The 24,083-nt window shown below is 40.2% G+C and overlaps 1 protein-coding gene across 2 annotated transcripts in view; it reads left to right on the forward strand.

Moving 5' to 3' along the window:
- LOC122813124 (phosphofurin acidic cluster sorting protein 1-like) overlaps positions 1 to 24,083 on the forward strand; it is a 3,500,289-nt gene that overhangs the window by 2,469,059 nt on the left and 1,007,147 nt on the right. For both annotated transcript variants that reach the window (XM_044085266.1, XM_044085275.1), the window contains one exon: positions 19,122 to 19,164. In XM_044085266.1, the coding sequence (XP_043941201.1) occupies positions 19,122 to 19,164 (43 nt within the window). The remainder of the gene's footprint in view (positions 1 to 19,121; positions 19,165 to 24,083) is intronic.

Raw genomic sequence — 24,083 nt, forward strand, 5'->3', positions numbered from 1 at the left:
CAGTCAATACCAATTCAAAGTGCTGCCCTTTGGTCTCACCACAGGCCCCAGGGTGTTTACCAAATGCATGGCAGTAGTAGCAGCTCACTTGAGACTGCAAGGAGTCTGAGTATTTCCGTACTTAGGCGACTGGCTCATGACCGCTTCAACCAGGCATCATTTGATAGTAGCTAGAGATTACACTCTCAATATCTGTGCCCATCTGGGGATGACGGTCAAGCTTGAGAAATCCCAAATGACGCCAACGCAAAATTTAGAATTCATAGGGGCTGTACTAAATATGGAAACAACTATAGCATCCCTTCCTCCAGAGAGGCTTCAAAGAATTGTGGTACAAGTTTAAAAGATAATCCGCAAAAAGAGGGTTCCTGCTTGACTAGTTTTGCAAACTCTAGGGTTGATGGCAGCATCAATAACTATAGTACTCCTAGCCAGGTTTCATATGAGAATTCTGCAATGGCTACTTACTTATCAGTGGTCTATCCTTCACCAACCCTTGTCATACCAAGTACTTATCACCAATTATTGCAAGAGGGATTTTTTTTGGTGGATGGATTCTGAACAAATTCCCTACAGCTGCCCCTTTGTTCTTTTAGAGCCCATGGCCATAGTGACCATGGCTGCCTCCCAGATGGGGTGAGGGGGCATTTGCTGGGCAAGACTGTCCAAGACACTTGGTCCCTATTAAAGGCCAACTTGCAAATCAATGTCCTAGAGCTAAGAACAGTGCTTCTATTGTTGCAGGCCTTTCAGATAGCTCTTCCTTAGGGGACAATTGCAATTCAAACAGATAATATGTCAGTAGTTTGGTACATCAACAAGCAGGGAGGAACCAAGTCTTACCTCCTTTATTGAAAAGCCCTCAGTGTGTGGCAGTGGGCGATCTCTTCCAACTTCTTTCTAATAGCAACGCACATTCTGGGGAGTTCCGGTGTGATTGCAAACAAGCTGAGCACATGTATCCTTCAGCCTTATGAGTGGTCTCTCAATCCAGAAGTGGCAAAAATGATGTTTTGTCAATAGGGTCAACCTTGCTGCGATCTGTTTGCCTCCCCCCTAAACAACAAGTGCAGCAATTACTTCACCCTGATTCCCCCTCTGAGGAAGTCACCCAGAGATGCTGTCCTCCCCAACTGGCCCCCTGGTCTCCTGTATGCCTTTCTACCGATACATCTAATTCCAAAATTCTTACAGAAAGTGCTCAGGTTGAAAAGCACAGTAATCCTCATTGCACCCTTTTGGCCTCGCCAGATTTGGCTCTCCTTCCTTTGGCCTTATCTGATTCGACAAACCTGGATTCTGGACCCCATTCTAGAACTTCTGTCCCATCCAGACAGGCTTGTTCACTCAGATATTTTGAAACTCAGCTGACAGTGTGGTAAATCCAGTTACATTAGTTGCCAGGCATCCTAATATTTCCACCCCAGTATGCCACATCCTCATGTTGGCTCATAAACCTTCCACTCGTAAACTGCACTCTAACAAATGGAAAAGATTTACTATTTGGGCCCATGAAAAACATATGAATCCCTTTTCTGCTTCTATAGAGCATATTTTAGACTTTTTAGCCTCTCTTTTCAATGCTGGAGCTTCCCCTTCTACCATCAGATTACAATTAGCTGCGATTTCTAATTTCCACAGTGGTTTTGAAGAACGTTTTTTAACCTCTCATAGACTTTGTAAATCATTTCTAAGAGGCACACTTTTGTTGAAACCCCCTTTCAAAGATCTGATGCCTTCTTGGGAATCTAAACTTAGTGTTACAGGCCATAATACATTCTCCCTTTGAGCCCTCTGCAGAATGTGATCTGAAGTTTTTGTCTTATAAGACACTGTTTTTGGTAGCCATAACCTCTGCCAGAAGGATTTCTGAGATCCAGGCCTTGTCGTCTGAACCTCCTTATCTGATTTTCCACAAGGATAGAGTTTCTTTATGAACAAACCCCTCCTTTGTACCCAAGCTGGTCTCAGAATCTAACATCAATCAAATGATTAATTTACCATTTTTCTTTCCAAACTTTTCCAACAAAGGTGAATATGCCTTACATTTACTAGATGGTCATAGACAAATGCATTTCTATCTTCACAGAAGAAAAGACATTGGAAAATCAAATCAATTATTTGTTTCCTTTTCCAGTGGAAGTTAGGTAAGCCATTCAGCAAGGTGACTCTGACTAAATGGCTGAAAGACTGCATTTCGTTGTCTGTAATAAGAACAAATTAACCTTGCCTAGGCCCATGAAAGCACATTCTACAAGATCTGTAGCCACCTCGGCAGTTTTTCAGTCTAGAGCTTTGATGGTTGACATATGTGCAGCAGATACTTGGGCTTCTCCCCATACCTTTATTACTCATTACAAATTGGACTTGGTCTCTAGGGGAAGAGCGTCCTTTGGTTTGATGGTGCTCAGGAATATCCTTCTGTGAGTCCACCCAAGAGTTTAGGTAGCTGGGGACTCTGTTACATCTATCAAGGATAAAATGAAGATTGACAACATCAGATAAATAAGTTATGTACTTACCATAACGTTCCATCTGTGTTGTCTATCTTCATTTATGTTTGACTCCCCTCCTTCCATCCCCTGACCTTTAAAGATTTTTTGGTGGAGCGGCTTATATATCCTTGAATTATTAGGATTTTTCAAGCCTAGTAGATATGGCTTCCATTTGGCCTTCCTTTCTATTTTTTATATATATATATATATATATATATATATATATATATATATATATAAATATATATATACACACACTTTTCTGCAAACTTGATCTGAGGTAATTTTCAGAGTGGGATTGTGGGTAGAGATGAAGCTCGAAGGTATTTTTGGCTGGCGCTAGCTGTAGTAATGTCTGAGTCGGTTCCGAAACCGGAACTGGACCCCATCTGTCAAGGATAAATGAAGATAGACAACACAGATGGAACGTTATGGTAAGTACATTAAAAAAGTGGTTTAGCTGAAGTCCACTCAAGGATCTTGTCTCCCTTTTTCAGTTGCTTCCAGTGTATTGTGTCCCTACTCCTTTTGCGCCAGTTTTTATAGAATAAGGTTTATGTGAGTACCTTTCAATCCCATGCCAGTATGGAGTAATTCATTTTCCATTTATTAACCTTTTTCACTGGGATTCAGAAAAGCTTACTGTGAGCAGGAAGCCATAACACAGCTTTTTCCCCACTCATGGTAAGCCTATCTGATTCAAAGACTGCCCTACTGCTGAGTTCTTCTGCCAGTGGAAGCCTCAACACAGTGGGTGGCATTGCTGGCAGGTTTGTATATTAGTATGACAAGCTGGGGGGAGTGACTGTTTATTAACCATATGCTCCTCCCACCAAAAATGCCAGCAGCTCCAAAGTTACAATGCCACACATCTGAAATGCATGGCTGCATAAAGTTCCACTACTGGAGAAAAAAGTTAATGCTATTAAAAGATGGTGGTGATCCATTCAATCATGCCAGGTAAGGTCAGCAAATACTTGGGAGAGGGAAGATGTTAGAATGAGTGTATTTCTATGGACACGCGCGCGCACACGTGTGTGTGTGTGTGTGTTTGTGTGTATGCATGCATGTGTGTGTGTGTGTGTGTGTGTGTGTGTGTGTGTGTGTGTGTGTGTGTGTGTGTCTGTGCGCATTTATAGGGACACGAATGAAGCTGGGAGAATGTGTGTGTGTGTGTGTGTGTGTGTGTGTGTGTGTGTGTGTGTGTGCCTGGAAGGTCACACTAGTTGGAGTTAGGAATGAAACTGAGAGTATGGCTGTGTGTGTGTGTGTGTGTGTGTGTGTGTGTGTGTGTGTGTGTGTGTGTGTGTGTGTGTGTGTGTGTGTGTGTGTGTGTGTCTGTGTGACAGAGTGAGTGTGTGTGTGGAGGGGTACTTTTGCCAATGAGTTGCATGGGTCACTAGCGAAAACACTACTGCTGTCATATCTGACAGCACCAGTTTAGCTAGAGTGCAGTTAACAGATAAGCTAATGAACTAGCAATAAGGTCTTTCTCATCGGATCCATAACAGTCTCTAAATTGCCTTTTCTCAGCATCATGTAAATTGACCTACCTGCAGTACCACTATAGATGCTGTTGAACCCTAGGATTTGTTTCCCAAAGGTTTCTTAATCAATCTAAAAATATTTCTTAAAGCCACTTTTTTTCTATAGCTTCCAGGTATTGAGACCATATACTAAGCTTTTCTATTCCCTGATCTTTTCCCCTTGCATGAGAGTCATTTACTTCTAATATGCTAGTTTCAGTTATGTTGCTTTATACTATCTCCACAAATCTGGTACTGTCATTCCCCCATGATCCAGTCAAAGAATCATTTTGCCCCAGCTATCCTTCAATTTTTTTATCATCCCAAATACATATTCTGCCTTTTTCTTATTGTTTATTCTTCTTTATTCTTTTCTAGAGTGTTCCAAAACCCTTCTTCAATTTCATTTAGAAATCCTGTCCTACATAAATTATCTGAGGGACAACAAACATTTTTAATGCTTGTATTTTATTGTCTGGGTCTAGAGAAGGTAGCTTCCAACTTTTTATGGATTTCAAAATCTTCTTTATTTACGCCTGTGTTTCTTTTGAAGTACCAGACAACTAAACAGGTCACTCTAAAGTGTCCCCACATTGTTGAATTAAATCATGTGATGGGATGTGGTTTATCGGAAGAGCCTTCGTTTTTATTCTCATTCATTTTGTAGCCCATGTTAGCAAAGAGTTAAAGAGTTTCAAAGAGCTTAGGCAGACTGCTTTCTGGATTAGTTAAGTATAAGATCATATCATCAGCAGACCAGGCAAACATCTCCTGCTTATTGTTTCAGAGGAAGCCCCGTTGTGTGACTATGTCTAATTTTCTGAGCTAAAGGCTCTGATAGGAAAAAGGTCACCCTTGTCTTGTCCATCTCTTTCACTCAAATGTTTGTGTGTAATTGCCACCTACCTTTAATTTAGCCTCAGATCTTTGATGCAGTAGTTTTATCATACCAGTGAGGTCTTTTGGGAGCTCAGATCATTCTAACACCACCCATAAAAAATCCTAATGCAGTCTATTGAATGTCTTCAATTTTTTAGTCTTCTAAAGTTTTCTTTATAAGTTGTCCTTCTGTCCTTGGTTGGTTGTCTGTGTTGTCGACCCATCATTAAACCTTTCTTTAATTTTCCCATTTATGAGATTATTTGTCCCTCATCGATGTCTGTGTTTGATAACAAGCTATACAGTAAAGCCTTTGTGAACTGTCCATATTTTTATGACTTTAACCAATAGTTTAGAAATCTCCAGTGCTTCAACCTGAAGATTTCACACTGGGGCACTAGTTCTACTCTTACTGCCACGTGATTAGGTAGCATGATTAGGTGGGGTTTAAAGTCCTTGACAATATAGGTGTGTTCCAGTGTTATATATACCCTGTCTAACCTTGCCTGTGCAGCATTCCCTGAAGTAATAAGTATAATCCTTATTTCTTGTTCTTGTGTCAGATACATTGATCATCCCAAACACTTTAAGATAACTTTTTAAGAATCTTCCCTGTTGACTAAGCACTTGTCTTCTGGACCCAGTAGCTACATCCTCTTTCACTGTAATAATATTCCAGTCACCTGCTATTCCTAGCATACAGTGTCATTTAACATTTCATGCTAATAATGTCATTTAACATTTCATTCAACTCTTCTCCTCATTTTTGTTGCTGCATATGCACAAGCTAGTATTATTCTCCCACCTTGCCAGAAACCTCTTACAGACAGAAATCTCCCCATAGGATATTTCTCATCCACTTCTAAAGGGCACACTTTTTCAATAAAGATATGTACCCTTTTTCTAGACTCTTGAAGTTCATTTGTGTAACCTTCTTTAAACCTTTTTTTGTTAACATTGGATGTTCTTTAGTAGGGGGATCCTGTAGCATAAGTATTTGTGGTTTATGTATTCTGATATGAGCTAAGAGTCTTTCTGTTTTAACTTTGTCTGTAAGCCCATTTATGTTCCAGGAATACATTTTATATAAAAAAACAGAAAACAGCAAGACCACCACGGTAGTGGGCATAAAATGTTTAATGTAGACAAGCGTTTTCATGTTAAAATTAATGCTTCCTCAGGTCTTAATACAATATAGAAACAATATACAAATATTTAAATAGTACATTTGAAATAAAAAAGACCAGTCATAGTGGAGCATTCAAACACATGACAACAGGATATAGATGTGAATCCAAAGCAATTAACATATATTCCGCCTCTGTAATGTTGGCTTTAAAGGAACACAGACAATGAGTCCTGGAAAACTACCAGCTTTCAGCCTAAGTATCCAGCATAGTTCAGCTTTTTCAGTTAGATTTCAAATTTCCCCATCTCCTACTAGGGTATATCTGTTGAAGTCCCTTGAAAGAAAAACTATGCACTGGATGTTCTAGTAGTATATGTTTTGCTAATGCATTTCTCACATGCCTTCTCCTGATATCATATAAATGCCTCAATATTCTGTCTCTTAGTTTTTGTTCGTTTTCCCTACATAAAAACATTGGCACATATCACAGTTAGCTAAATAAACTATATGTTGAGTACTACAATCCATATAGTGGCGTGGATCAAATTTTAAGTCCAAACTCTGGTGTTGAAAACAATGTTCCTTTGAAATATTGCCACATGCACCACAATTACAACAGGGAAAAGTTCCTAGTCTCACTGAAGCATTAAAATGCAAAGATGTACCTCTAACCTTACATAAACGTCTCTTTAGATTTGAAAAATTTCTAAAGCTAAAGAAGGGGTTAATTCCTATCACAGAACTGGTTCTCTCATCAATAGTTAAGAATTTCCATTTCTTACATATAATATCACAAATGTGACCTACATCATTTGTGAATCTGGTTGTATATCTTAATTTAGAAGGTCTGATCTTACTAATAGCCTTAGTACCAGTATCTACAGCAGAAGCATGAACTGAAGAAAAGTATGGTCTTAAGGTAGTAGCTCTACCATCACAAATTATCTTCTTATTAATGCTGACTCTATCTTTGTTGTGACCCCTCTCTATAAAATTACTAGATAGTAGGTCCATGTCCTTGTTAAATACTGTTTCTGAAGTACATCACTTTGAAACTCTCATGAATTGTCCCTTGATAACAGTAGGATAGATATGCCTGGGATGCATACTATCATGGCTTAGCAGACTGTTCTTCCAGCAGTTTTTACGATACAAAGAAGTGCCAAGATGGCCAGTCTCATCTATGTCTAAGTGTACATCCATTTATTAGAGCACATCATAGTAAAGACTAGAAAATCTGTATTATTATTCAAAAATGTAGCAAATAAGTCTAATTCTTGTTGGGTCCCCCTCCACAGCATAAAAACATTGTTGACAAAATGACGATAAAATAAAACCTGCTCGTTAAATTCATTACTATTCAGAACATGTTCTTCTTCCCATCTACTTAGAACTAGATTAGCATACGAATTTGCACAGGGGGTCCCTATAGCAATACCCCACTGTTGCAAATATATATTGTTGGTATATAAAAAAAAACATTATTCTTCAGTATGAGATCTAGCAAAAGACATATATTGTTGGTATGGTGTTAGTGAAATCACCCTTATGAGGCAACATGTACTTGATTGCTGCAATGCCATAATCATGGGGAATGGAAGCAAATAGATTTCTAATGTCTAAAGTCACTATTAATAAATCTGTAGAAAAATGTAAATTATTACTAAAATCAAATAGACCATTCAAAAACTGTTTAGTATCCTTCAGTATGTTAGGAAAAAGTTGCAAAACATTCTTTAACTTATTTTCCACATAGATAGAGCAAGTTTGTGTTACCCAGCCCTCACCGGCGACTATGAATCGCATGGGGGGATTATTCACTCTTTGTGGATTTTTGACAATCCCTTAATGGTAGATATTCTGGGATGCATAACATAAAGAAATCATATAAAATCTTATCAAAGAGTGACTTCACAAAGCATTTCAGATAACACATCATGTACATATCTGATAATATTATTCACTTTAGATCTATTCACCAACAAATAAATATTGTCTTCATTTAACATCAAAATCATTCTCCTATCATATTCACGTGTCTAGAATAACTATCGAGCCTCCTTTATCAGCAGGCATAATACAGATACACTGATTATTTTCACGGGAAGTAAGGGCTCGCTGTTCCATCTTACTAAGGTTAAAAAACAACTTCCTATGTGTAGATTATAAAAAAAAATGTATAAATCATCCTCGCATGCCCTAATAAAAGTATTCACTTGTGCAGGAAATTGTGGTACAAAAGTGCTAGTTTTTTTAGCGTAAAGTCAGTATATCCAGCTGTGTTCTCAAACATTAGTTTAAGAGTCACATTGCGGGCAAACAGTCTAAGATCTAGTAGAACTTCACTTACATTGGTGGAAGATGCAGGAATAAAGCTCAGTCCTTTATTTAGTACTGAGCACTCTTCATAAATTAAGTCACTCATCTCCGAGATTTCTTTGCTTCCCGGCCTTGCTGTGACGAATATTTCCACATGTAGCAGTCCCTGCTGGTTGATCTCGAGTCTTGTCTCCCTTTGGTCATGACCGGAAGGAAGGGAAAGTCCATTGGTGTTGCCATTGTGATCTTCGGTGTCGCTCCAGCTATAGCATAACTAAATTTTAAGTCTCATAATATTTTGTGCTCTAAATTCATTTTTACTCACTTCCTCTCTCTCTCTCTCTACCATCTTGATATCCAGTTGCACCTTGTGCACAGCATTGCAGTCGCAGTTCAGTTCCCACAACCAAAACAAGCAATGCGATTTTTGATATAACCAAACCAACTTTTAAAACTACACACAACTATTTATAATACTGCAGACTGTTGTCCTCTTAAATTTAGCTTTGTTCATTATGAAGCTCTCTCTTTCTCTTTAGCACAGTAAATTTACTAGTATGCCACTCTGTCCCACCCCTACATACAGCCCTAAAGAACCTACTGTCTGCTACCTTTGTGCACATCCACATTAGTTTTCTTAAACAATACCTATTGCTTTTGTCTTTTGCTTCCTTTCACTTTATACGTAATTCATCTTCCTTAACTTTTTATTTTAACAAGTTTCTATCAAATTAATTTTCTGTATGTAAAAACATTTTTATTTTGTGAAGTCACTCTTTAAAAATCTGCCTCTACCCTAATTTCCAGTTTGTAGTCTTGTTTACTGCAAGCTTTTGGTTTAAAAAATCATTCCTAGACAGCAGGAACTTCTAATCTGATATTGTTAATCCTCGTTCAGTCCTTACATATGGGTCGGAACCGAGCCGGCCATCTTCCAAGCTCACGTCAGCTACAAACTCTCGAGTTAAACTCTTACCCATAATTCCCCTCTCCCTGTTACCTCAGATTTCATTTGCCGCGTTGCCATTCGGTCATGTCAAGCTGCTTCTCTTGAGCTAAGTATAGATATTTGTTGTCAGACTAGTCTGTTATATAACCTTTCTGTCAGAAAAGTTTCTAATTTGTTGTCTCTTACCCTATCGCATTTAGCGACCATATTTTCTTGAGTTTTCTTCTCTTTACTCTGCACTATTTACCGCAAGCTATTTTTTCCCTTACCATCATTGGTAATCCCTTCCTTTTCTTCATTACCTTCAGGTATTCTTTCGTACCATTGCTGGTACCTTTTCTTCTGTCTCCTTTTCTATCATGGCAGATAAAAAAGGTAGTCCAGGATTTAAAGGGTGTTCTGATTGTGGACACAAATTACCTACATCAGATGCACACTCTTTGTGCATTTATTGCTTGGGTGCATCCCACTTATCTGTTGACCCTCCCTGTGGTATTTGTAAAAGGTTTTCCAATAGAACTTTGATTGAAAGGAAAAATAAGTTGTTGCTGAAGGGACTTCTCAAATCTCCCTTTTCAGAGGCTATTTCTGGGTCGGAGGCTTCAACCCCTCCTAGAGCCCATAAGAAAATTTTGGATGATCCTACTAAGGCCAAGTCTTTGCCTTCGTCCCCGGCTGGGGACTCCTGCCAACCAAGACCTAAGAAGGCTAAAGTTTCTGCTTCAGAGCTCACTCAGTCAGCCCAAGTGCTTTCGGTGCCTAGACCTTTGGCACCAAGGCCTTCGGAGCCATCAGTGATCTCAGCTCCGTCTTCTCCTGTAGCCTTTACTATATCGGTACCGAGGGGCTCCTCGGTTCAGTCTATTGTGACTACTACATCAACACCGACTGTTCAGTCGGTGCAGACCTTGACCACGTCGGCTCCGACATCTTTCTCGGAACCGACGCCTCATTTATTGGCACCAATTTTGTTGGTTCCAGCTTCGGTACCGGCAACCACTTCGGCACCGATCCTTTTGTCAGTGCAGACCGTGACCTCAGTACCAATGATTTCCTCAGTGCAGACACCCGTAGTCCAGTCTGTCTCGGCACCATTGTTCTCAGTATAGATTGGTGAGGTGGGCACTGAGCTTGTTTCTTCTGTGGACAGACCTGTTTCTCCCTCAGTCTCCATGAGGTCCACTAGAAGGCTTTCCGAACATGACGTGTTGCGTCTTGTGGATCAAGTGCTTCTGGCCAGAGGTATCCCGCCCCCAGGACCTATCCTTCCTTGGGAGGTGATCACCCATCACCAAAGACCCCTTCTTATTCTCCTCCATGATTGCCTTTGAAGTCCATTGATATAGCACAGTCTTCCCCCTCTACGGTTCCCTTTATGGATCTCACTAAGGAACCACAGTTGCCTTCATGGCAGGAGAGTTTTGCTACAACCCGGGATGACAGTTGTGACACGCGTAATTTGTTGCTTCACAGCCATCCGGGGACTCAGGGTCGGCAGGCTGAGCCACTTAGAGGAGGGGCGACCCCTGTCCTGGACACTCACCCCTCTTCAGGTGGACCAGCCTTCCAACTGATGGAGAAGGCTCTGGCTTCTGCTGGCAATACTGTGCTGTCTATCCCCCACCCTCCTCTAGTCCACTGTGTTCACAAGTCGCACCTAGCGGACACCGGGCTGAAGGGCCTCAGGACATATTCCCACAGGAAACCCCTTTTCCGTTGTCTTCCCCAGCTTCTCCCTCTGAGGAAGTTCACCGGAAAAGTTCCTGTAAGAGGAAGCACATGGACTCCATAGAGGAGTCCCTCACTGAAGACACAGACTTTGATGAGGGGGAAGTATCCCCTCGGTCACCCTCTGAGGTATCCTTTGGTGATATCCTCAAAATCCTTAAACAGAGAGGTGACTGGCAGCCCTCTAATCCGACCTCTGAGGAGTCTGTGCTCCTGCAGGCTTTTTGTGCCTGGCCCCCTACCTCCTGGGTTACTCCACCTGCCGATGAACCTGTCCGGCTCGTCGTGCAGCATGGGTGGAAGGCTCCTGACACTATTGAGGCTATTCCCCGGATGCCAGATAATATTTTTTCCCCTCCTGCTACGGATCCCCATTGGTCTAAACGTCTTCCTGTGGATGCTGTGGTGGTGGCGGCCGCAACCATAAAGGATCTGGAGGAAGAAGAAAGCCAGACTGTCCACCCGCCTAACAAAGAGTCCTGGGCACTGGACAGGATAGGGAAGCACACCTTTGCATCAGCGACCTTTGCTATAAGGTCCCTGAATTATATGGCACACTTTACCAGGCTTCAAAGGGATTTGATTTCCGAGCTCTCTGAAACCTTGGCTGGTGCTGTATCTGATGAAGTCCGTGACAAAGTGGTCTCTCAGCTGGCCACCATTGAGTCAATATCTAACTCCTCCAAGCGACTGATATCTCACGCATCAGAAGGAGCAACTAGAGTAGCGGGTTCAGTTGTGCTGTTGAGATGACAAGCTTGGATGCGCTTGTGCAATTTCGCAGAGGCTTCCTTTCTTAAGACTCCCATTGAGGCCTCTTCATTGTTTGGACCCAAAGTTAAAAGTACACTGGCCAGATGTGAACAGGACAGTAAGACCCTTTCTGCTGTAGGTGTCCGTTATTCTTCCCCTCAATGTGCTTTCTCCTGAAATCAGAAGAGTGGGAAGATATGGTTCAAGAAATCTCAGGGTCCTTCCGTGACACACAGGCCGAGTTCTCCCCTAGAGGCAGAGGGGGAAACTCACAGGGAAGATGCCCCTTTCGGGGCAGATGGTATCCGCGTAACCAGGGTTCCAGGGACTCTTTTCCTGGCCAATCCTACCAGCACTCCTGAAGAGCAGCCCAACTTCTTTCCTCTGGAGGTGGTTGGGGTCGTTTCTCCTTGTACCCTTCTGCTTGGCTAACCATCACCACTGATTCTTGGGTACAAAGGATTATAACCAGAGGTTATCATATCCCCTTCGATCTTTGTCCTGTCCCTTCAAAAAACCTTCCCGACGTTCCACCCAGTCAAAGGGAAGAAGCAGCACTAGAGATAGAAAAGCTGCTAAGAAAAAGAGTCATCCAAATAGTCCTTCCAGACCAGATAGGATCCGGATTCTACTCAAGACTATTTTTGGTGCCAAAGAAAACCGGGGACTGGAGACCAATTTTGGATCTCAGTGTATTAAACAAGTTTGTGAGAGTACAACAATTCCGGATGGTCACAATACAGTCTATCCTCCCGCTTCTGGAAAAAGACGATTGGATGTGCTCGATAGATCTTCAAGATGCGTACTACCACATAAAAGTGGACAGGTCATCAAGATGATTTCTGTGCTTCCATGTGGGAGCCAGTCACTACCAGTTCAGAGTACTGCCCTTCGGACTCTCTACAGCCCCCAGAGTGTTCACAAAGTGCATGGCAGTCATCACAGCTCACTTGCGACTAGAAGGATTCCAGGTGTTTCCATACCTAGATGACTGGCTCATTTCTGCCCCCACCAGACATCTGTTGGAAAAAGCCCTGGCATACTCTCTCCTCGCTACACAAAGGCTAAGCATAACCATAAACTGGCAAAATCCAATCTCACCCCATCTCAGTCCACAGAATTCATAGGGGTCATCTTGGATACAAAGAATTGCAGAGCATCCATTCCAGAGCACAGCATTCTAAGGATAAAGCAACAACTGATCCAAGTCCTTTCAAGGGAGAAATCCACAGCTCACTCTGTCCTACAGCTGTTGGGTTCCATGGTAGCCTCCATCACTATTGTCCCCCTGGCCAGGTTTCATATGAGGCTTCTACAATGGCTACTGCTCACCCAATGGTATCCTTTTCAGCATCCTCTTTCAGCCAAGATTCAAGTAACCCACAGGTGCAAACAGGATTTAAATTGGTGGATGACCCACAACCTATCACAATGGTCTCGCCCCTTCTCCCCCCAGCAACCCAAGGCTACAGTGACCACGGACGCCTCCCTGATGGGGTGGGGGTGGGGGGCTATGTCTGGGACAGACAGTCCAAGGCACTTGGTCCGAATTGGAGGCCCAACTGCATATAAATGTTCTAGAGCTGAGGGCGGTGCTTCTGGCGTTGCAAGCATTCCATCCACTGCTGCCATCTGGGATAATTGCGATTCAATCAGACAACATGGCGGTGGTCTGGTACATCAATAAACAAGGTGGAACCAAATCTTACCCCCTTTGTCAAGAGGCCTTGAGGATATGGCAATGGGCGATGGCTACCAACCGTTTTCTTCTAGCAGCGCACATTCCCGGGAGTTCCAATGTGATAGCAGACAGACTCAGCAGGTGCATTCTACAACCTCACGAGTGGTCCCTGAATCCCTTAATAGCGGCGGAGATCTTCCACCGCTGGGGCCATCCTTGCTGCGACCTCTTTGCATCCCCGACCAACTACAAATGCAGCAACTACTTCACCCTGATTCCCCCTCCGGGACAGTGACCCAGGGATGCTCTAGTTCACGACTGGCCCTCGGGTCTTCTTTATGCATTCCCACCTTTTCCCCTCATTCCCCAATTTCTGAAGAAAGCTCGTCGGTTGAAGAGCAAGGTGATCCTCATAGCACCATATTGGCCTCGTCAGATTTGGTTCCCCTTCCTTTGGCCTCACCTGCTAGATCAACCATGGATTCTCCATCCAACCCCGGATCTCACATCCGCAGAACCTGATGCATCCCAACTTGGATAGCCTGAAGCTCACAGCTTGGCTCCTCCAATTCCCTTGATTGCCAGGCAGAATGATCTTTCTTTGCCAGTACTGGACATTCTTATTGCATCTCATAAGTCTTCCACTAGAATTACTTATCTAAGCAAGTGGAAAAGATTTACCTGTTGGCTGAAAGAAAAACAAGTAGATCCCTTCTCAGCACCGGTGTCGATAATACTAGAGTATCTGGCCGACCTCTTTCAATCGGGTCTATCAGTCTCTACCATTAGAGTTCATTTGGCTGCAATATCTGATTTCCATGAGGGTGTCCAAGACTTCTCTCTTATGTCACACAAATTATGCAAAACCTTCATAAAAGGTGTGAATCATTTGAAGCCCCTTTTTAGTGAACCTATTCAGCCATGGGACCTGTCATTAGTTCTGCAAGCTCTGACAATGCCACCCTTCGAACCAGCTTCTTCTTGCGACCTCAGATATTTGTCATGGAAAACCTTGTTTTTGGTCGCCATTACTTCTGCCAGACATATCTTTGAGCTTCAAGCTTTATGCATCAAGAGTCCATACTTGATTTTTCATAGAGATAGAGTGTCTTTGAGAACTAATCCTTCATTTCTGCCATGTCTGAAATGTCCATTAATCAAACCATTGAATTGCCAGTTTTCTTTCCCAATCATTCAAACAGAGGAGAGTATTGCCTACATACCCTAGATATTCACAGGCAAATCTGCTTTTACTTGAACAGGACTAGGTCCTCTCGTAAATCTGACCAGTTATTTTTGGCCTATTCTGGACCTAGATTAGGATCTGCTGTTGCTAAGGTCACTTTAGCTAGATGGTTGAAAGACTGTGTGACCTTCATTTATACACAACATAATATCCCATTGCCTACTACCATGAAGGCTTATTCAACAAGGTTGGTGGCAACTTCTGCTGCCTTCCATGCCAGAGCTTCTTTACATGACATCTGTGCAGCTGCAACTTGGGCTACGCCTCATACCTTCATCAATCATTACAAATTGGATTTGGCCTCCAGGGGAAGAGCATCTTTTGGTTCTATGGTGCTCAGGAATGTCCTTCCATGAGAGCCTCCCAGGAATGGAGGTAGCTGGGGACTCTGTCCCATACGTAAGGAATGAACAAGAATTAGCAATGTCAGATAAAGAAGTTATGTCTTACCATAATGTTCCATCTGTATTGTTGATCCTTGTTCAGTCATTACAACCCTCCCTCCTTCCCCCTCCTGTGGCTTCTAGTGGATCTCACCATCCGGTTCTCAAATGGTCATTTGACCAGAGGTAGCCTCTACCTTCTTTTGACTTGCAAACTCAATCTGAGGTAACAGGGAGAGGGGAATTATGGATAAGAGTTTCACTCAAGAGTTTGTAGCTGATGCGAGCTTGGAAGATGGCCAGCTCGGTTCCGAGGTCAGAACTGATACCCATACATAATGACTGAACGAGGATCAACAGTACAGATGGAACGTTATGGTAAGACATAACTTCTTTTTTCTGCCTAATGCTATCTGAGGATTCCCCTGCCCTCCCATCAGCATTATCCAATCCTCCCAGCAATCCAGTCCCTAAATGAAACATCATCCCTTTAGAAGAGTTTTACAATTAATTAGTATGGAGAACGTTTGTGAACACTGTTCCCCATCCTGTAAAATAAGTAACTAACCTGTTGCATAAAAAACATCACTACAAACTGCCAAAAAGACACTTAACTCCTAACTCACAACTATTTTACTTTTTAAATGTACACCATGCATCTCCATTCCTTACTAGTGCAACATGTTACTGATCCTTTGTATTATAACTTTCAGTAATGTACTACCCAATACTTACTTTGCGGTATTTCATGTAATACATTACTTTCAGTCCAGATAACAGTTTCTCCTGCATTTTCTGTAACTGTTGTAGCAAAGGTAATTTTACATTAGTCAGTGAGACTATTATTGTACTAGTAGCTTTTTTTTATTTTGTGTTTTCCTCCACTCTCTATCTAAACACACTGAATGGTTTTATAGGAAGTTCCTCTTTTCTCCAGCTCCTGTTCCTTCTTTCTTCGCTTCCAGACACTACATCTTATGGATCATTTTGGCATCTTCCCTGGAAAAAAAATTCTCCAGTGCTGCTAATTCTTAGTCTGAATCTAGGAAAAAAGTGTTTACACTAGTTGGAAAGAAAAATTTCAAGCTTGCTAAATATAATGTCTTAAATCTCCGACCTACATGCCTGCCCTAACTGAAGGTAGGAATAAGTCTATTACTAGTTCTTGTCATTGTCCACATATATTCTGTTACCATCCAGTTGCAATGTTTTCCTTTTCATCCATAGTTTTGACAGAATAGTTTATTTTAGCTGGTAATTTTGATATTTTATTAATACAGGACATGAAATCTTCATTCTGCCCCTGGAGGAAGTATATACTGTGTGTGTTGTGTCCAGAAGGATTTCAGACTCCTGGAACCCAGTCCATTCACTTTTCTATGTTTTCATGAATGCTAAACAGTCTCTTCCTGACTTACCTTCAGGAATATTTGAAAACCTTGGGTTCTTTTCTGGCTCTGTCCTCCAGTTCATCTGGATTTTCATTTACCTCTTCTTGGACAGTATCTGTCATTGTTAATCTGTCATTGCAGTATTTATAGAATTTCTGCAGCTCTGTTATTGATTCCTTGAGTCTGTTTAGTGCACCTTCCATACATTACGATCATTTGTCATTAGATTTAATATAACCAGACAATGCTCCACTCAGTTTTTCATCATACATTTTGTCAAGCTTTTCATTTATAGTGGCCATTTGTTTTAATATCTTCTTCTTCTGCCCCTTGTGGTCTTTTGAAGTGCTGCACTAGAGCAGTAGGATCAGACTTTTTATCCAATTTCTTTTTAGTTCCCAGAAAGACAAAGGACCTCAGGTCAGTAACTGATCTGAGTGGCCTAGAGGACTTTATCCCCCAGCTCTGCTTTTATGTAGCATAATGCAGTTCACTCTTCCCTGAATGTCAAAAAGTGACTTCAGGTGCTGTTGCTCCTTCAGAATACCTGCCATCACAGAAGGATCACCCGGAAGGCTAGGGGATTTCTCCAGTTCTAGGTAGGAGCCAGTCATTATAAGTTCCAGGCAGAAGATTTTTCTGTTGCTGAGGAGAAGTTCTGTTGTGGCCTTTTTGCATCTCAACCAGTATCAAATCTGTCAACTTCTTTTACTTATCCATCCTGTAGCAATACTGTTACTCAGAAATGCTTTCTCCTCTTTCCCCTTATTCTGACATTCGTTCAGAAAACCAAACTGAGCAAGTTTAAGGTCATTCTCACAATGCCATATTGGCCTAAACAAGTTTGGTTCAGTCTGTATGTCTGAGACCCTTCAGAAACTTCTTGACCTATCCATATGGCAAGACCCCCACCATCTAGCTGCATAGTTACTCCACTTCTCGGAATGATAAGGGATCCTTCATACCTTGACTGGGTAGCACAAATTCTCACTTCTGCCTAAAGGCCCATTACTAGGAAAGCATATAGGTGTAAAGGGGCACATTTAGTTTGGTTCACTCTACTTTGACCTTATCTTCGGGAGAAGCCTGTATGTCTGAGACCCTTCAGAAACTTCCTGACCTATCATATGGCAAGACTCCCACCATCTAGCTGCATAGTTACTCCACTTCTAGTAATTGTAAGGGGTCCTTCATACCTTGACAGGGTAGCACAAATTCTCACTTCTGCCCAGAGGCCAAGTGCTAGAAAAGCATATAGGTGTAAAGGGGCACATTTCTCTATATAAGTTACTTCCAAAGGATTGGACCCTTTCACTGATCCATTACCAGCAATTTCAAACTACATTTCACAGATCTCTGGTGCAAGATTCAGCTATTCCTATGTTAAGGTGTACCTCACATGATCTTCAAACTTTCATGTAGGTTTTAACGAACTCTCACTGGCGTCCTTGAAAATTTACAAGATTTTTCTCAGAAATACTTTTTATCTGACTTCCTGTAAATAATCCTGAAAACTGACATTTGATCCTAGAGCTATGAATACCCTTAACTGCAGTGCAGGAAAACCACTTATTAGCCAAAAAAAATTCACATTCCAGGGATGGGAGTTCAGTAAAAGGAGAAGACATACAAGTGTTCTGTCTACTGTACAGGCACCTCCAATATGGTGAGTCCTCACATATTGACTATTTGGTGAGTTGCCAGTTCAAATATTGTGTGAAGTTCTGGTAACTTCCATCCACCTGTTATTTCTGTTGAGACTTGCTTCTTTGAAGGCTATTTAGTTAGGACCAGCTGACTAAAGAGAACTTCTGAACATTGTTTAAACTTACTTTGGGGATTGCCAACATTAGATTTAATTGTAATAGAAAGGGGTTGCAGGATGTCTCCACCTGCATAGGTGTGTGGGGGTTAAGCTCTTCACAGAAAAAATCTGCTAAAAAGTACTGTTTGGTCTGTTCAGTCTGACCATTGAGCTTTACATGAGTGAATGGTCTTTGTTAGACTTGTCCATTTTCTCAATTGTCTGCAAAGGTATACATAAGATGGAAATGGCTGGATGAGGGCAACAGACATGATGTAGAATCAGCTGAAAAAGTCATAAGAAGAAATATCAAAATAAATTAGTGTATTCTTAAGGAAAATAAAACAGGAGTATTAAGCAGTTTCTAAACATTAAAATATTGAAATGAAAATAGTTCAGTGGGGCAGCATCATTCAAAACATGATCTGTACTAGAACAGGATAACAAAGTTTGAGGAACATAAATTGACAGCCCAATTGATGCAAGGAAGCATTTTATCAAAGAAGGGTAACTGATGCACAGCATAGTAATTTTAAGGATTTTGTGAGGTCAGTAGCTATAAGGATGCTATGACATGCATTGAATTGACATAGAGCATTCCTTGCTAATGGTGGTAAGGAGTAGGCTATGGTTTAAATAGGATCTGCATCTAATCTAGCAGGGAGGGGGAAATACCATACCAGGTTGTTCAGGTTGTTCTTACTGTCATCAAACACTGTATCTGTATGTGGAATTTGAGTTAAATGGTACCAATATTTATGAGGTGTTAGTATAAGTTAACTATTTCCATAAATAAGCTACACTACTATATTCTAAAAGCCTTATAATCTTTCCACAGCCCTGACGATGATTCTTGCCAGAAATTTATTCCATTTATTGGGGTAAGTGCTTATCTGATTTTCTTATTATTCAGTTTTGTAGAGTAAGCTGTCCACATTGTTTTAATGACTACTTTAAGCAAAGTACTAGTCATTTGCTGCACATTTCTTAAGTTTCAGCACAGTTGGAAATATGAAAATATTCAGAATGAAACTTTTCTTCTTGAGTGTCATATGTAATGTGTTTGATCAAAGGCTAAGCAGCATGCTGACCTCCTAGAGATAATATTAAGTCATGTACTTTATTGTTTTCAAGAAGGTAGTTTTAAATTCTGATTTTTGAAAAAGAATCTGTAGCATTTATGTGAGTTAAAAGTGAATCTGGGCAGAGGTCTATTTTCTATTCTTAAATCATATTTTGTGGAGTAAAATTTTTATCATTTTTGCATTTAAACTTTGCTGAAGGCTACAACATAATAAATACTGTTTTTTAAAACAAAATACTGATTGTGAAAAGTCCTACTGTCATGCTGCATTAGTCAACCAGCGAGTCGTAAGTGTATCCAAGTGTGTTGTCGTTTTCAAATGATTCCAGTATTCCAAAGCCATTGCCTAAATAGAATTTTTTAAATAATTTTGCACTTTAGGAAGCTATTATGATAGTGCAATCAGTAAAATAATAGTGCCTTCATTGATTTGATTGTCAGATATTAGCTAGAAAAGTAATTGTGTTAAAGCTGGATATGCTGTACTGTCTGTTTGCAGTTCACAGTGTAAGGCAAATTTCACCCCTCTCCTTACACTCAACCCAGTACTAATTTTGGGTGGGAACAATTAGCTTTCTGAAGAAAATAACTGAGGATGACCAGTTGTCACTCCTCATGATTTGAGTTTCGTTGTTTTCTTGAAAACATCAAAACTTTCAAATGAGATTCATATGATTTGTTACGTTACCAAGGCTATTCCTGATGTATTAAGCTTTTTGTGTCAATACTACCACTCTTTGGCAGTAGAAGGTCATTAAAATGGTGGTTGCAAACTCAATCACTTTTCTTGATGGTTTTAGTGGTCTAGAAAGGTATTTTTGAATATGTTGAATGCTAATACGTATATATTTTCCAGATTATTTTGGCCAAATAAAGTGTTGTAAAAGTGCTATAAAAAGCTTCTTAGTGACAGTTCTAGTCATATACATAAATAATCTAAGTTGCACACTAAGCTTGCTTATAACTTCAATTTTTTTAGCAACATGGATGTAAAGACTTAGTCCTTTAATATTTATGATTATTCATCTTCAGTTTATGTGAACAGTTGATTACTTTGGGGAAAGATTATAGTAATTCTGTATTAGAATGTTCAGGTTATTGAGAACTCAATCCAGGATTTCTCAGTATTTGTACAAAGCTGTTTATAACACTGTATATTTTTCTGTTAAATTAGTTATTTCTTCTACAAGTAGAGGATGAGTTCCATTTTCATATAGAGGATTATGATTGTGTCATTGATTATAACCCTCTTATTAGGTGTTTGAGACACGAATGCCAAGAAATTCACCTCTTGAGTGAAGCTCAAGAGGTGAATCTCGGCATCCATGTTGAGAACATATAACTAAGGGTTATGATTGTTGAGACGATTATATTATTTGTAGTGCATGTAGCCTTATTTGTTCCATGTACTACTAGTTATATGGTAAGAAAATCTCAAAGTGTTTTGTTGGGTTTCGAAGCCATAGAACACTAAACAGACACTGTCAGAAAAGCAGTATGATGCTGCACATCACATTTACACTTACCATTCATGTCTCTCAACTGTTCATATTTTCGCAGAATAACCAGATTATTGCTTCATGTTTTTGGTTTACTCCTAATAAATATCTGTGTTTTTTGCACAAACCACTGAGGATTGAATTCACTAAATAATGGCATACATTAGTATTTCAGAATTTGTATCCCTCATAAAATACATGCTAACAGAAATCCTGTTATTCTAGCAAGTTTTTTTGTATAGGAACTTAGGGACACACTTTTGTTTTGCTGCTGTCATTTGCTGGTCAGTAGAGGGAGATGTTACTGCTGAGCACTAGACCTGTTAACTTAAGTGTGTGTGTGTGTGTGGGGGGGGGGGGGGGGGTTGCTAAATAAACATTTGTTAAAGTTGACTCGCACACCACTCTGGCACTTTGCTGTTGCCTTTTTCCGAATATCAAGAGTGTAATCAGCACACTCCATGCACCAAAATCCTTTATAACTTAGAATCTAAGATCTAATATTATATACTTAGACATCAAATGCAATGTATTCCAGTCCCAAATTTCTAGCAAACCTACTTTGGAACATATGTATTTATACCAAACTAGTTTTGTCCCTCACATATTAAAAACTGTAATTAAGGGACAGTTCACCAGACTGTGGAGGCTGATATATGAAGGCACAGTGTTCAAAGAAGTGTTTCAGAGTGAGGAAATATACCTATATAGAGGATATAAGAATGTATTTTGGATCCCACTATATTAGAAATTTTATGTAAGCAATGTTCTTAGTATATTGTGATTTAAGGTGATGTAACTGATGGAAGAATGAAGAGTAATTTTAGTAAGAAGAAGTCTTCTCCACAAGTTCTTCTACAAGTGCTTGAGTCCCAAGCACTTTAAGACCACTGTCTTGAAGCCAGGTGCACGAGTGTCTTGTAGCTCATACAGGCTGGTGGTAAAGCTCAAACTCCAATATGAGTTTGGGCAAAAAGCTGCCGCACCTTATCCTGACACATTGTTTAAGTTCTAGCAAGGTAAGTACAGCAGCCATGGAGAGAGAATGGAAGGGGGTGGGAGTGTAGATTAGAGCAGTGATTGGGAAGTAGATTTAGATTTTGGGAACAAGAGGGGAGTTTAGGTTGACTTCAAAGATGGCTGCACACTGATCAACAGCTTAACTTCAGCTCTCCTAGTGTGAAAACAGAAACTCAGAAGAGAAGGCCAGTGTATGTATATTTCTGGGTAAATTTCAGTAACTCACTAGCAAGCACACTGTCTGGATGCCAGAAAAAAAAAGAAATACAGAGGACCTAAAAGAAAATCAGACACAAAGGGTGAGGAAAATACACTGAATGGGAAAAGTACTGCTTCTATTCAGCAAAAAGCAGTGCAGGCTCCAGACATCCCTTCCAGTATTCTAGAGGAAAATATAAGATAATTGCACACAGATCTGATTACAATATATGGAACACTGATGAAATATATCAGCTCAATAACAAAAGGCTGGAAAAAAAATGGAAGAAGCTTTAAACAGATATTCAGATGAAGTGATAAAACTGCAAAAATCAGAGGTAGAAATGAAGAAAAGGCTGGCTGAATATGAGACTTTTCAAGAAAAGATGTTTCAAAAAATAATAAAATTAGATGACAAAGCACATAGGGAAAAGCTGAGATTTTCTGCTGTACCAGATAAACTAGAAGGAACAGACTGTGTTAACTCATTCACTCCAATGGAAGGAAGTTTGCACTGTAAGTTACAACTGGCAAAGCCTAAGCCATTTGACAGAATCAAATTATGCCCTCACATTTCAAACAAATGTTCATATCTCTAGAACCAAAGCAGTTATGAAAAAGGTATAAATGGCAAACTCTTCAGCACAAACTATTTTTACAGTGGTAGCATTTTTTAGGTTCTAGCTCTTAAACCGAATTTTATAAGTCACAGTAAGCACAGTGACTATTACATTTGTAATATTTTGTAAACAACTTACAGTATCTTAGCAACTATTCAAGTTGCACACATACTGTCGGCAACATTTTATTCATCTAGCTGAAGGAGCTTTCATATGAGGCCAAGGAGTTCTGTCTCTGTTACTTGGTTGTCGAGATATTTAGAAAAATGTTAACATTATACATATGTATATATATATATATATATATATATATATATATAAAATATAGAAATTAATATCATAAAAACAACAGTTAATATCTATTTACCTGCACTAGACAGAGGTTAAATATTAATGCAGTTGAGTTTGCCGTTGTGTAAGCTTTAAGAGTAAATCTTTTAAAACCGTGTACATAGCATGGTTTTAAAATTATTGATGCAAATATGAACAAGCAATATTTGACACCTAGAGGCATCATTAGGAGTTAACTGCAGGTGCACCTGGAGGAGTGACTCGGATGTAATGAGTTAATGTTGTGAAAACACAAACTGGCAACTGGACTGGTATTCCACAGCTGGAGTTGTTAACTAAAAGGGCACATTGTGTGTATGTTGCATACCTGGCCATGAAAAAACAACCTAGACCTTTAATAGTAAAGATGCAATCCTACCAGCAGAAGAAGCTGATTCTGACAAAAGTGTGGCAGAAGGACAAAGTACTAAAAGTGGGAGACAGCAGAGTGTTTGTGGAGAATGATTACTCATTGTATGCCAGGCAGAAGTGAAATAAAGTTATTCCACTATTCAGGGAAAGTCGAGAAGCAGGTGTGAGATTCAAACTGCTGTACCCTGCTATTTTCAAAATATTCTTTCCTGGAGGGACAAAATCATTTCATGATGCAGGATATGCTAAGGAAGAAGTACAAAAGTTTATCCAACAAAAAGTGAGCTGTGGAACATAAAGAGATTCTGCTTCTTGTTCTTCTGGTAATTAAGACCACAGAGAGACTGTGCCAGTGAAACCTTTTCCAGTGTTTCAATGGAAAGTGCTTGAGAGAAAGAAAAAAGCCCAAGAGCTGACTAGAATAATCAGAAGTATGTTGAAAATTAAGCAGAGGCAGGGTTTGGGAGATGGAGATGAACAGGAATAAAGCCAGTAGCTTGGAAATTGACAAATATGGGATTACAAAGCCATAATTATATTTGAGAAACATAAAAGAACAAGAAAATCTGAAAATATTGGACTTTTTTGACTTTGTTAAACTTGTAGGAGACTTTAAATCATATGCCCCACTTCATGTCATTAATCTTTGGAAAAATACTTAGGAGAGGGGAAGAAAG

The sequence above is a fragment of the Protopterus annectens genome, chromosome 1.part1 (assembly GCF_019279795.1).
Source record: "Protopterus annectens isolate FY-2018-M chromosome 1.part1, PAN1.0, whole genome shotgun sequence".
NCBI classification, from domain to species: Eukaryota; Metazoa; Chordata; order Ceratodontiformes; family Protopteridae; genus Protopterus; species Protopterus annectens.